The 14,663-nt window shown below is 44.3% G+C and overlaps 1 protein-coding gene across 1 annotated transcript in view; it reads left to right on the forward strand.

Annotated features, from left to right (window-relative positions):
* The window catches only part of Nek11 (NIMA related kinase 11), a 246,892-nt gene that overhangs the window by 200,803 nt on the left and 31,426 nt on the right, over nt 1-14,663 (forward strand). The window contains exon 15 of the mRNA XM_052187461.1: nt 4,246-4,342. Within this exon, the coding sequence (XP_052043421.1) occupies nt 4,246-4,342 (97 nt within the window). The remainder of the gene's footprint in view (nt 1-4,245; nt 4,343-14,663) is intronic.

Raw genomic sequence — 14,663 nt, forward strand, 5'->3', positions numbered from 1 at the left:
TCACTGCCTGTTCTTGCAAGTAAAATTTCCCTAGAACATAGCCATGTTTAAGCTAGTGCCTGTACCTATGACTGAGGACAGGAGAGTTGGATCAGTATGACAGAGATTGTACGGCCTACAAATTCTGAAATGGTGGTTGCCTGTCTCCAGGGGGAAAAAGTCTATGAATATTCCATCATTTCCCATTCCAAAGAGAAAAAGAAATAAGGGTCATGAGGAGGACATGGATTTACAGTCATCTCGACAGAGCTGATGCCTGTCAAGCAACTGCTAATTTCTAGATATGCCTTGGGAACTTAAGAGAAATCAGAAAGGGTTAAGGGAATGTCTGTGCAAGTGTCCTAAGAGACCCGAACACCAAAGGCAGTGTCTGCAAGGATTCCTGCGTAAGGTCTCCTCCAAAATACCCATGCCTGCAGTGCCCACATCAGCTCTTCGCTGCCCACATGGCAAGATGTTTAGTCCTCCAAGCTCAGGCTTCTGTTTTGGTACCTCGATCCCAAATGGGTAAAGGAAAAATCTCAGAAGGAAGAAGGGAGTATCTCTCTTCTGTAAACCATGAGTGCCAGCAAGCTGTCACCTCTACAGGGAAGATAGCCCCAGTGGGAGAGCCACTCCAGGGTGGGAGGAATCCTGATAATCTTGTTAGGAGCAGAGCTTTGCAAGCACAGCCTCTGCAGGCTCCAGCCTCACCCTATCTTTGTGTTTGCAGCTAACTGTCAAAACAGCTCCACAGGGTGTGTCAGGTGTCACAAGCCTCAACATTTTGTATTTCCAGAGGAAAGCATTGAGTCTCCTTGGTGCTTTCCCCTACAATCAGGTAATGCTCAGGGCACTCGTTAGCTCTGGCCATTTGTCCCTATTCACCTGGTTCCAGCTACAGCTCATTATCTGCCCTAATGCAGTCCCTTCTGTAATAATCTCCGTGTGTCCGGTACTGAAGTCCTACACCTGTTCACAGACTTGAGGGGAGGCGCTCAGCTAGTGGAGTCACTTAAATCTGAAATTAGGAAACTGAGGATGTGGAGGTAACCTGAGGCTAAGTGACTGGTGGGTGGAGCCGGAAGGGCAGGGGCCGTCCCTGTGGGGGTGTTTGCCAGGACCTTCATTATGCTGTTCCACATCCCCGGTGCCGCACAGCATCATATGTATCCTACACAAACCTTACACTTCAGGAAAATGATGCAGGGAAAACCAAAGCAAAGGAAGTCTGAAGGAAGGAGGAGGTTCAGGTTAGAGCTCTCCTAAGAGGTTATTGACATTGCATCTGCATCTGACACTTGTGTATGCCTTCACATGCGCTATTTTCTATATGCACGAAACTGTTCTTGAAATCTGTCAGGTGAAAATTAATTTAACAGCATAGAAATAAAGTTTCACCCAGTTTTTAAAACCTTTAAGAAAGAACTTCAGGATTAGGGGTTCTCTCTCTCTCTCTCTCTCTCTCTCTCTCTCTTTCTCGTGTGTGTCTGTATGTGTGTGTGTCTGTGTATGTCTGTGTGTCTGTGTGTGTGACTGTGTGTATGCACATATGCCCATACACTCATGTGTCCTAGTGTATCATGTAGCTACATGGGATCCCAGGTTTACATGGGAGTCACATATTTAGGGTTTAATGACATTTTCTCTTGAGATGTGTGTTTTGTGTGTGAGAAATGATGGGGCCATGAAACATGGCAGAGTCTTCAAAGTCTTGCTTAGGCGCCGTCTCTTCCTATTTCACCGTCTAGGAAGATAGGTCTGCCACCACCCACTCCCTGAACCCAGCCCTGTGGTCACTGTCACCATCTTCAGAGGGCTTGGGTATGGGTAGGGCAAAGTCAGGGAGTAGAGGAATTAAAATTTAATAGGAAACATAATAAGTTGGGTACCACAATCAGCCCAGGGGAGGGGGCTGGAGAAGGAAGAAATCTGTTCTAGCTGGCTTTCTGATGGAGTCTTTGTTGCCCATCACACCAGACCTACACCTTGTAGCTTGGTCTGAGAACCTTGCTATTATTCACTGCACTCTTGTGACCAGAATATCCTTACTAGAAACATGAATCCCCCAAACCTCTTCCAGACCTATTTTTTATATAAATCTGAATTCTAAACAGGAGCACTGGGGCAAGTCACATCAAATTAGCATTTGGGATTCAGTAACTACTTGGAAGATTCTTTCTGCCATGATTGTTAAATGTGTCATCTTTCTATTTGACATAAAGCCACCACTGTTCCTGTCAGTGGTTTGGAGAGGCTGGAAAGGCTGCCCAGTGAGAAGCACGGAGAAGGAGTTATTCATGGGCACAGGCTTTGCCAGCCCTGTAGCCTGAAGTCTCTTTACCTTCTTCTCTCCCTCCGGACTTGAGGGCTAACATCTTTCCCAGCAATGCCAGGAGTGGTCAGCTTGAAATAACCCCTAGCACTGCTGGAGATTGCTTTGACCTTTAGCTACATAAGCCTTCAGGACTTGCCAGCCTTCTCCCAGAGAGGGAAAGCGGCTTACCTCTCAGTCTTGGCAGAAGTGATTTTTTTTAATCTCACCTGGAACATACTTGTGATACGTTTGACTTTTCAGGTTCACGTAAGACGTACATGTGTGAAGTGAACCCCACCCGCAAGTCTTCGTCTTTCTTATTCCAAGCTTTGCCTAGGGAGGAGAGTCTGTCCTGTCTAGGGCTAGTGGGAAGATGGGAGGAGACAGGAAGCTGCTGGGGCATAGGAAGAAGAGAGGGGCAACAGTCAGCTGTCATCACTTGTGTCTGTAACAGGAAGCCACAAGGTCAGGTACCAGGAGGACAGAGAGGCTGGTTCACTACTTTGGATGTGCCCCCTTCGAAAGTTCATGCCTAGAGATCCAGTAATTCCGTACCCAGGATCTACCCTGAGGAAAGAGCAGAGCCTCAAGAAGTTATGCTAGATAAATGTCATCTCAACAAAAATCTATAAAAACAAGACGTTCAGAGCAGAGCCCATGCCCCAGGGTCTCCCCAAAAAGAAGATGTATGTGGAAAGAAACTAGAATTTGCATTTAATTTTCTTTTTACATTTTAAAATATGAAGGAGAATAGTTTTGCTACTGTATAAGGCAGCAGTTGTTTCTTGCTTCCTTTAGTGGCCCCTGAATCAGCCATATTTATGTGATTCTCCGAGGAAAGTGCAGGAATCTCACAGCTTGGGTCTTTACATGGATGTAGCTGATAACTGAGTATGCACACACATAGCTTTACCAATGGGTAAGCAGCATCATGGAGATGGTCCCAAGGAAAGTGCTTCTCCCCCAGCTCCATGAAGGGAAAGGGGGGCGCTGACTGTGGCGCCCCACTCCGAGGAGGCACAGAGCCCTCACCAGTGACCCTGGTTCAGCTTCTTAACTTGTATGTATATATGTATGTATGTATGTATGTATGTATGTATTAATGTGTCTGGTCATTTTGCCTACATGGATGTTTGTACACCACTTTCATGCCTGTGTGCCCACAGAAGCCAAAAGAGGGTGTTTGATTCCCTGGAACTGGAGTTACACACTGTTGTAGGTCGCCATGTGGGTGCTGGGAATTGAGCTTAGTTCTCTGTAAGAGCAGCTAGTGATCTTTAACCCCAAAGCCATCCCTCCAGTTCCTGGGTTCAGTTTCTTAATGGGAAGTCATACTGTCCCAGGGTCTCCCAATTCCAAAGTGTTCTGTAAGGGCCTCTGGGGTCTCTGAGGAAGAAGTGTCCCAGCAGAGTCCATGCTAGGTCTCCTTTCCTCAGTAGCTTGTCACCTCAGCTCTGACCTTCTCCTCCATGCTGCTGGACACACCCGCCAGCGCGCAGCTTTTCTTTACATGAGCTAAGGACCAAGTGTGGGCCTGAGATGCTGGGAGAGGTGCTCTCCTCAGCAGATATCCCTGTTAGTTAATGGGATATCACACCTGTCAGGAGAAACTGGCCCAGAGCTCCCCAGAATTTTGATTCTATAGATCAGTATGGTTTTCTAATGTAAAGACTCCTCTTTAAAATACCAATACTGTTTTAAACAGTCTTTTCTGAGAGAGGTTTCATGGTTGAAATCTTTGTGCATCTCAAAACCATAAAACAACGCATGTCATTTGGAATAAATCTTGTTAATGTGCATGTGATAATTGAATTCATCTCTAATTAATGTAGCATCACCTTGGCAAGGTTGGATTAGCTTTTCTTCTCTGATGCCCTTGAATGTCACCTTGGGTGTATAGGAAGGCTGATGAAGTCAATAAGGGATATGCATTGATTTTTTTTTTTCAGACACAAAGACCATTACCAATGCCGTGGCGGATATGTCTCATGGACCAACGGTTTTCAACAGTGCAGTGGCTAGGACCAAGATGAAGCACATGAAGGAGTGAGTAGCCTGCTGCCTGCCTCGAGGCGGTGCTAGAGCACCAACCAGCCCTTTGATGGATCACGAGACCTTGTCTTAGTCCCCTTAGGTGTTATAACTAAGTGCCTGATAACTGGGTGATTTATAAACAGTAGAAAGCCGTTTCTCCTAACTGTGGGGATTGGGAAGACAAAGATCATGGTGGCAGAAGTTCCTTGTCTGGTGATAACTGGACATCTCTACTTCCAAGAGGATACCTGGTCACTTCATTCTCTCACGGTGATTGGCAGAAAGGCAGAGGCACTATGAGGAACACCGTTATAAAGACCTTATTAATCTCACTTACCAGGAGGGACTCCTAAGGCACAATCCCCTCCAGCTGTGGCACTGGGAAAGCAGAGGTGTTAAGTGCTTGCAAAGCAGTGAGCAACAGGCCTGGGATAGACTTTCCCAAAAGAAGGAACACCAAAGAACATAGGGTGACCGGCCCCAAGTAAACCTCATACCCAACAAACTAAAAAGTAATAGTGTGTGTGTGTATATATATGTGTGTTCCTCAAGCCCCATCTACTGTATTTTTTTTTTTTTTGAGGTGGGTATCACTGGCCTGCAGCTCACTGTTTGGGTTAAGCTCCTTGGTCAGTGAGTCCCAGAATCTCCCTGTTTCCACCTCCCCAGTGCTGGGCTTTAAGGTCTTCATGCTCCAAAGGTAATCTTACTCGCTAGTTGAACTGTTTTCTCAGTCCCATAAAAGTAAGTCTCGAGGTTTAAGAATAATCTATAGCTCCATATCCCATCTTTAAGGCACAGCGGGATGGCAAGCCCCATGCTACTCTCAGAAGCTGGGTCTCATGTCCGTCTTTCCCAGGCTGGCTTCACATGCTGGTAACTCTATGGGAGTAGCCTTAGTCCCACGGTTCTATGACCTACTGCTTTATCAGGAGCCATCTATAGTAATCCTACCCCTGAGACAATTCTCTGCCTGGGCTTCTAGGCTCTCCAGTACATGCTGAATCGAGGTAGGGGTAGCCATGTCTCTTCTCCACAGATCTTATATACTCTGTTTTCCTGAAGAGTTAGCATTGTACAGTCCCTGCCAGAGGTTACACCGTGTTCCTACCAGAGCAGTGGTCTAAGCTACAGCTAGGTTTCTGAGTCAAGAAACACTGTGTCCAAATACGTGAATCAGAAACTTGAGTTAGTACTAGGCAGTGAGCCTGAAGTTGCATGAGTTCTGGGGCTTCTCCTAGGAAACTGTTAGGCCCTCGAGGCCCTGGACTCTGTGGTGGGGACATACCTTGGAGGAACTCTATGGTGCCTTGGGGACTAACCTTCCATGTCGTGAGTAATAGTCAGCTTTGTTGTATTCAAACAAACCTTACCACTTGTTTGAATATACAATTTGTATTCTTTCCCAAACATGCTTTTGTGTTGTTTACACGATCACGCTGAGAAATGTCATTATAAACTCACTTTTCTTTTCTTACATTTTCCTGTAAGCAGTCATGAGGAAGCATGCCACCGTCTGTGCGCTTTGTCTAGAGATTTCTTCTTCCAAATATGTCTGTTCATCATCAGCAAAATTTCTTCCTTCTAATGAGCTTGGACATGGGCAGGATCCAGCCAAGCGTTTTGCCATTTTATGGCGAGGACAGCTTTTCCTCCAGATCCTAGTGCTGGCTTCCTTCTGGATTGGTTGGTATTCTTGTTCATGACCACTTAGACAAGCTCTGAGCAGCCCGAGGCGCTCTCCGGCTTAATTCTTCTTGTCCTTCATCAGAATAGCACTTTACAGTCTAGCCTCTACCTGTTGTGCGGTCCCTAAGCCACATCTACATGTTTAGGTATTTGCTACAAGACACTTCGAGGAAACAAATTTTATTGTAGACCTCTTTTTTTTTTTTTTTTTTTTTTTTTTTTTTTTTTTGGTGTTTCTATAGAAAAGTACCTGAAACTGAGTAATTTATAAACATATCACTTATTATGAAGGATAGATACTAGCATGTTTAGTGTTTGGTGAAGAGTCCACTTCTGCTTTCCAGGTGGCCCCTCAAGGGCAGTGTACTCACGTGGCAGAAGGGACAGAATGGGGAAAAGGGGGGAGGGGTCCTAGCCAGCTCCCTCCAACCATTTTATCAGCCCGCATGACAGTTGAATTCTATAACCTGATAGGATCCCAAACAGCCCTAGTTCTTCAAATGGTGGCATTGGAAATAATTTTCACTGTGTATTTTGGGGGAACACAGCACTCAAACAGATGCTATTTCAATGGCCTCCACAGCACAAGTATACATAGTCTTAGATGGGGCCAAGAATGCTGACCAGAAAGGCCTGGGTCTCCATCCTAAGCATCTGGGACAGATTCTGTGACAAGGAAGAAATGTTCCACCTCCTGGTCTAGCTGCCCCAATATATCCATGTCTGTGGTCAGAGCCCATGGGCCATGTAGGAAATGTTTGAGGTTTTGTATGCCTACAGTTTCTGTTACAATTCATCAGCCCTTGTAGTATAACACAAAAGCAACATGGGCAGTGTGTTAATAACCATACATGGCTGTAATTCCAAACAATATCATTTTGAGGCTGAAATGTTAATTTTGTATAATTTTCAGGCCCCTCAGAGATTCTTTTCTTTGTTTGATTTCTTTTTCCTTTTTATGGTACTGATGATTAAATCCAGGGCCTGAGCATGTTAGGGCAAGAGCTCTGCCAGTGAGTTTATTTTTTTCAACCACTAAATTATAAAGACAATTCCTAACTCACAGGATGCACAAACGTGAGAGGCTATAGAGGTTGCCTGTGGACTGTTCTTCTGACTCCATCTCAGACAGTTCCTATCATCTAAATGGATAGTTAGAGAAGGAGAGGGAGAATTGTGTCCCAGTTGGACTGCTTATGAATTGTCCTTGCAATACACTGGCCATTGTTTGAAAGAAACACATCACTGAAGATTATTTCCAGAAGGAACACTGTGGGAATGCTTAGATGCTCATTGTGAGTTCTGCCTATGTCAGGATGCTCACAGGGTAACACAGTTACTATGACAACAGGTGAGTCCCTGGAAGTGGAGGAGGAAGACACAGGGCTCATTTTCACATCTCTTCCTTCCTCCATCTCTCCTGATGAGGAAGAAGTAGCAGAAAGATTGATAATCTCTCAGTTGAAGAGCTCTAAAGAGAAGAACAGTGACTGGCTTGTTTTCCTCCTGAACATTGGTGTGGCCATGAGGGGTTTTTTTTTTTTTGTTTGTTTGTTTCTATTTAAGACTTCATTACTTTTGCAGTGTGCACAACATCCTATTACCTAGAACAATATAAAATGCTTTAAATTATTGAAGTCAAAGAGGCTTTTCCAAATTGATCTGACCTAAGAACATTCTAGTTATTTTATTACTGGTGAGTTGTTTTTCTTTAGTTTCTGTTGTTGTTTACAGTGTATTTTGATTATGTCCTTTTTTTCTCCCAACTTCAAGTGCTCTCTCTCTCTCTTTCTCTCTCTCTCTCTCTCTCTTTCTCTCTGTCAGAAAACATAAAAATAAGTCAAAAGGAACTAAAATACCAAAATAAAATCAAAAGGAGAGAGAGAGACATAGAGAGAATCTGTTTTGTGGTGGTCAGCTACTCCTGGGCATGGGGCCTGCCCTGGATTGTGGTTCATATGCCCAGTGACATCCATTGGAGACACTGATTTTCCCTTTCCCAGCAGATACTGATTGCAAACAGCTTCTTGGTTAAAGGTGGGACTTTGTGTACACTTTGCCTTCTCTGTGCTGGGACCTTGTCTTCTTTATTTCTTGACTAAATATGACAAATTTTTTTGCTTTTTAATGAGAACCAGTACACGTCAGTTTTCTCTTTCTTAGATGGGGTTGATCTTTTGGGATAAGGAAAAAAGAACTATGGTCCCCTTATAATCCATGCCAAAAAGCCCTATACCATTCTAGAAAAAAGGAGGGAAGGAAAGAGAGAAACAGACAAACAGAGACAGACAGAGCTGATGCTGCAGAGCTGTGTGTCTTCTGCAGATGCTGTGAGGGGGCCCTGCTGTCCTCTGCACAGTGATGTGCACGCTCACTGTGCAGGTGTCAGTTATGAGAACTCAGAGAAGAGCAAGCAATGTCACCTGTCCCCAGAGAGAAGACAGTGTTTATAAAGTTCCAGGCTGCAAGTAAAAGGCTGGATGGCAACACGGGGGTCATGTGACACAAGGCAATGGGTAAAAGCCATACCTCAGTGGCCAAGGTGAAAGGAGGCAGGCGGCTGAGAGGAGTGGAACTGTGCCCTGACTTTCACGGAGGAGTGGGATTTGGAGAAGTGAAGCGAACCAAGGAGAGGCTGCCATCAGCCAATCCAGTCAAGTTCTTGGTTTTACTAAAATAGGGAGTTTTCTAAGACCTTTGCTGAGTGGGTTTCTTTCTTTGCTTTTGTTGTTGTTGTTGTTGTCGTCGTCATCGTCATCGTCATCATCATCATCATCATCGTTGTTGAGGCATGGTCTCGCTTCATATCCCAGGTTGGCCTGAAACTCACTATCCCCCTGTTTCCATCTCCTTAGTGATGAGATTATAGACATGGGCCACCATACTGGCTCTAGGAAGTTATTTTAAGAGTCAAAACTGAACCCTTGACTCAGGATGGAGATTAATGTGCAGAAGGGTTTGGAGGGTATACTGGCTGGTTGTGTGTGTCAACTTGACACAGGCTGGAGTTATCACAGAGAAAGGAGCTTCAGTTGGGGAAGTGCCTCCATGATCCAGCTGTGGGGCATTTTCTCAATTAGTGATCAAGTGGGGAGGGCCCCTTGTGGGTGGTACTACCTCTGGGCTGGTATTCTTGGGTTCTATAAGAGAGCAGGCTGAGCAAGCCAGGGGAAGCAAGCCAGTAAGAAACATCCCTCCATGACCTCTGCATCAGCTCCTGCTTCCTGACCTGCTTGAGTTCCAGTCCTGACTTCCTTTAGTGATGAACTGCAATGTGGAAGTGTAAGCTCAATAAACCCTTTCCTCTCCAACTTGCTTCTTGGTCATGATGTTTGTACAGGAATAGAAACCCTGACTAAGACAGAGGGTATGCTCTTGAGATAGACACATGTTCCTTAAAAGAAAGAAGTAGGCTGTTAATGGAAAAATACATAAATATATATATATATGTGTGTGTGTGTGTATGCATGTGTGTATATATATTATGTATATAGTATATGTAATATAAATATGGTGTGTGCACGTGCACGTGTGCACATGTGCATACAAAAATTCTTTGTGAGCACGGGTCTACAGGTGCCACCTTTGTCTGTGAAGGTCAGGGGACAACGTTCAGAATTCAGTCCTTGTCTTCCACATTGTTGAGATAGGAGCTTTTTGTTTCTGCCAAGCTTTGTACTCAAGCTTTGTCCTGCTAGCTTCCAGATGTTTCTCCTATCTCTGCGTCCTATCTCTCTATAGGGTGCTGGGGTTACAGATGTGCCACCACATCCAGCTTTATTCCTGGTACTGGGGAGTCAAACTCCGGCCACCAGGCTACACAGCGAGTGCCTTTATCCACTGAGCCGTTGTCCTCCAGCTCATGGCTTGCTGTTGATCTGGACACAGGCCAGGATCACACATGGCATTTAGCTGTCATGCCTGACATTTATGACGGAGCTGTTCTTCAGTCATTCTTTGTCCTTGTGACCCTGCTATTTTGAAAATATATGACAGTTTTGTAAGATGTTTCTCATTTGTCTTTTGTTTCCTTATTATTTGACCCAGGCTAGACATTTTGGCAGCATCCTATATACTCAATTCCATGTGCCCATGTGAAATGTAAACATTTTAATTCTGGAAAATTGAAGACTGTATAAAAGGCATCCAGTATAAATAATCCCTTTACCAAGACTTATCAACCTCAGTGATCATCAACTCATGGCCAATTTTGTTTTTTCTGCATTTCATCAATTCTTCCTTGTTGCCTTGAAGATTTATTGTAACTTCTATTTATTTATTATAAATTTATCCATTAACATTTTCAGTGAATTTATATGAACTAACATGGTCCTCAACATTTTCTGTTTTATGCTCATTAAACACCTCAAATTCTAGATGTTCAAAACTCAACTGACTTTCCCTGCCACTGTCCTAGGCAAGATCCAGGCTCACACCTAGACAGCATGCTTCCCGCTGGATCACTGGTCCCTCTAAAGGCCCATGGTGATGTCATCATCTATTGTGAGAATGCAAAGCTCTCTGAGGAAGCTGAGGAGCAGAACACACAGGATGACACTGTCAACATTTAAGTCTTCTCAGAAGTGGGATCCTGGGTCTGAGTGAGTCAGCATATTCAGCGTTCAGCACAGAGTCAGCGCTAGCACTGTAGTCCAGGAAAGGCGAGGGGACCTGTGGATTGGATTGCTAATCTTGTTTACCTCCTCTTCTAGTTAGATTTGTTGTCTATTTGAGTCCCAGTTGAGGATGGCTGGACCAGATTAGCCTGCAGGACATTGCCTTGTTATTTGATGTAGTAAGAAGTCCCATCCCACTATGGGCGGCGCCATTCCCAGAGCAGGTAGAACTGGAGTGTCTAAGAAAGTTGGCTAAGCATGAGCGGGGAGTGCCAGGGCAAAGCAGCAGGCAGCATTGTCCATGGTTTCTATTTCAAGTTCATATTGAGTTCCTATCCCGACTTTCTCCATAATGGACTTTGGCTTAGATATTTAAGCCAAATAAACCATTTACTCTCCTAAGCTGCCTTAGGTCAGAGTGTTAAATCACAACAGCAAAATCAAACTATAACAGCAATGACTAGCCCCTTTCCTTGGAAAAGTTGCACAACATCTTTGTGATTTAGACTTCTCATCTGCAAAGGACCATTTCTCCATAGACTTGTCTTTAAGGTACCTCAGAATAAGATGAAAATGCATTAAACATCACTTATTGCCATGTTCGGCCCAGCTCCAGGGATGGACCTGACTAGAAGCCCAAGGGAATAAAGAAAAGACAGACACACAGACACACAGACATGATAATGATCTGGTTGTCCAGGCTCTCTGATGGAGAAACTGCAGTGCCTTAGCTGCCCGGCATGTTTCTTATATAATTTTGAACAGAGAGGCAGATTACTGCATAGAGCTGAACAAGAAGGCTTGGGTTTACACTCAGATTTAAAAAAAAAAAAAGAGTCAGTGCTTATGGTATACAGTTGGATCAAGTAGATGGGTTTAGGTAATGTAGGTAGAAGCAGTCACAGTAGGGAACAGTCTTCAGGCCACAGACATCCTAGAGGAGACCGCTATAATGGACATTTTCTAGACACACTGTAAACACCCATCCTGGGTCTCCAAGGAAGGTTCTGCCATTTCATGATCCTCACCCTCAGAGTGAAGCTTTGCCATCCGCCCACCGGTCAGATAGGGTCCTTGGCACGGCTGTGCCCTATCAGCAGCACACTGTCTCAGGGTGTTATTCACCCTGGCTTCCTCTATGCTCCTGATACACGTGCATTTGCTTCCTATTGGAAAACCTCAAGCTCAGTACATGAAGTGTTGTCAGGGTTTAGTCTGATGAGAGATGTTTTTAACCTGAGGGTATCTGTTGGTGAAGAAGCTATTTGTAAAGGCACATATAGCTTTATTATTTCTTTAGCTTAAAAAAAGCATCAATGCTAGTTCTGATATATATATATATGCATGTATATATAAAATATATTCTGATATATATTCCTGATTATATAATCAGGAAGTTATTGGCTATATAACCCAACCATTTTTCATCCTCCAACACCTCACTTCCTACCATGAGCACTTCTTATTCCTGTAGGAGAGACCAATCCAAAATGAGTGTTCTGTGTTGGGATAGGCAGTACTTAGATTTCCACATTTGTTAACTGATATCCACAAAGACATTGGAATGTTTCGAGAATAACAAGAAGCCAGTATGGATGTCATTTTGCTGAACAAGTATATCCAAGGATATTGCTATTTATGGATGGATGCATGCATCTGTGGATGGTTAGATGGATGGGTGAGGGAGATCCTCTGGGTCTTCAGGAGCCTCCTAAGCCCTCTGTACTAGAGGCAGGTTTCTAAATGTTTGTTGAGAAGACCCTTTTTATCGCCATAAGCTAGTATCAGTCCCAGCCTGGGTCTAGGCTATGTTTGGAAGTGAGAAAGTGTACCCTATAGATTGACAGCTGGTCAGTGATCATCTCTAAGAAGAGTGTCACTGTCACCAACAGAAGGCTCCTTTGACTCACACAGGCTAAGGCAAGAAGTGAGACCCATTCCATCTGAACAGACAGTTCTCATAGACGCAGCTTCCGCATCTAATAGTCTCATTAGTGTCTCAGACCTTATAACAGAGGCAGAATCAGCTGGAAGCTTGTGACAAATTCAGGCCGTCTGGCATTGCCACTCCTGAATCAAAACTTGCCTTGTATCAAACTGGAAAATCATGCCACATCGAAGTTGAAGAAACATTGACCTGAGACCTTCACCCTGAGGAGGCATTTACCACTAATGACAAGTCATAATAAAAGCCAAATGACACATAAATTATGTTCATGGTGATATGAAAATTTAGGACTTAAAAGTATACTTGTTTTGCATTTATTCTAATACGAAAAATGTATAATTGATATACAGTGAAACCTACCGCCCCTTTAACATATGGTTCTGAGGTTTGGCAATAGCATCACTTTTATTTATGTGAAGTATAGAATCTCATTGCCATTCACACTTCTTTTTTTTTTTTTTTTTTTTTTTTTTGGTTTTTCGAGACAGGGTTTCTCTGTGTGGTCCTGGCTGTCCTGGAACTCACTCTGTAGACCAGGCTGGCCTCAAACTCAGAAATCCGCCTGCTTCTGCCCCCCAAGTGCTGGGACAGGCGTGTGCCACCATGCCCTGCGCCGTTCACACTTCTAAGTACATGGCTTCATCAGTTTTGACAGCACAATCAAGATTACGAAACAGTTCGGCCTTCTCCTAAATTCTCTAACGGTGCCTCTGTGCAGGTTACACTCATCATACCTTGTGCCTGGAAGCCCCCATCTGTCTTCTGTGTCTGTATTTCCTTTTCTAAAATGTCACATAGCTAGAAGTACCATTACACCATAGACTGTGAGTGTGACTAGGATTGTGAATGTGGACCTAGTTGAAGAATTTGGCTGTGTTAGATCCTGTGTTTCTGAGTTCCTTTATCACACCCCCCTTTAAATAATCATAAGGAGAGGCAGGTTTTGAATTAGTCCCTGGCTTCTCGATAGCATTCATGACTAAAGTGTCTAGTCCCGAGAGTGTTCTGTCGAAGGGACTTGCCACCTAGAGAATTCTGAGGCTAAACTTCTGGTTTTACTGCTAGATATTTGCCAGATTCTTATGGTTGTTGAGAGAACTATCTTCATTAGGGTTTCATTGTTGTGAAGAGATACCATCACCATGGCAACTCTTACAAAGGAAAACATTTCATTTGTACTGGCTTATAGTTTTGGAGGTTTAGTCCACTGTTGTCATGGTGAGAAGCATGGTGGCACACAGACAGACATGGTTCTAGGAAAGGAGTTGTGAGTTCTACATCTCCATTCACAGGCAGCAGGAGACTTGTGTGCCACACTGGGCATAGCTTGAGCATATAAGAAGACCTCAAAGCCCATTCCCATAGTGACACACTTCCTCTAACAAGAGCACACCTCCTAACAGAGCCATTCCCAGTGGGCCAAGCATTCAAACACTTGAGTCTATGGGGGCCGTTCTTATTCAAACCACCAAGAGGGCTTAGTGCCTAGGCATGAAAGAAGCAGTTTCCACTGTCATAATCAAGTGAGATTTCTGGGGATTAGATCTGCCCTACCAAGACTCAACCTGATAATAGGAAGCCATGGAAGACCGAAGGATCTGAGCTGGGCAGAGACAGACCACCTTCCTTGCTTTTTTTTTTTTTTTTTTTTTTTTTTTTTTGAGACAAGGTCTCTTCCTGAATCTGGAGCTCACCAGTATGGCTTGACTGGATGGCCAGCAAGCTCTGGGGATCATCTTGTCTCTGACCCCCCCCCCAACAGTGGGTTTGCAAGTAGCTTGGGATTGGAATCCAGTTCTTCATGTTTACAGAGCAAGCACTTCCCTGATTGGGCCATCTCCGCAGCCCCTCATACATAATCTCTGTTGAAGATGAGAGGCTGCCTGGTGCTCTGGTGTGTTGACTGGATGCAAGCATAGCTGGTATAATGTGTGCACTTTCCAGTGCCCCATGCTGGGCCCTCTTCCTCTTGTGAGTCGTCGCCAGATGGCAGCAGGTCTTATGTCTGCTGAGTGCTGTATGGGTGGGGGTGCACCTGTGAGAGAAGAAAGGAGAGAGAGGTAGGGAGAGACTATGAATA

Source organism: Apodemus sylvaticus, chromosome 7, assembly GCF_947179515.1.
Source record: "Apodemus sylvaticus chromosome 7, mApoSyl1.1, whole genome shotgun sequence".
Lineage (NCBI taxonomy): Eukaryota > Metazoa > Chordata > Mammalia > Rodentia > Muridae > Apodemus > Apodemus sylvaticus.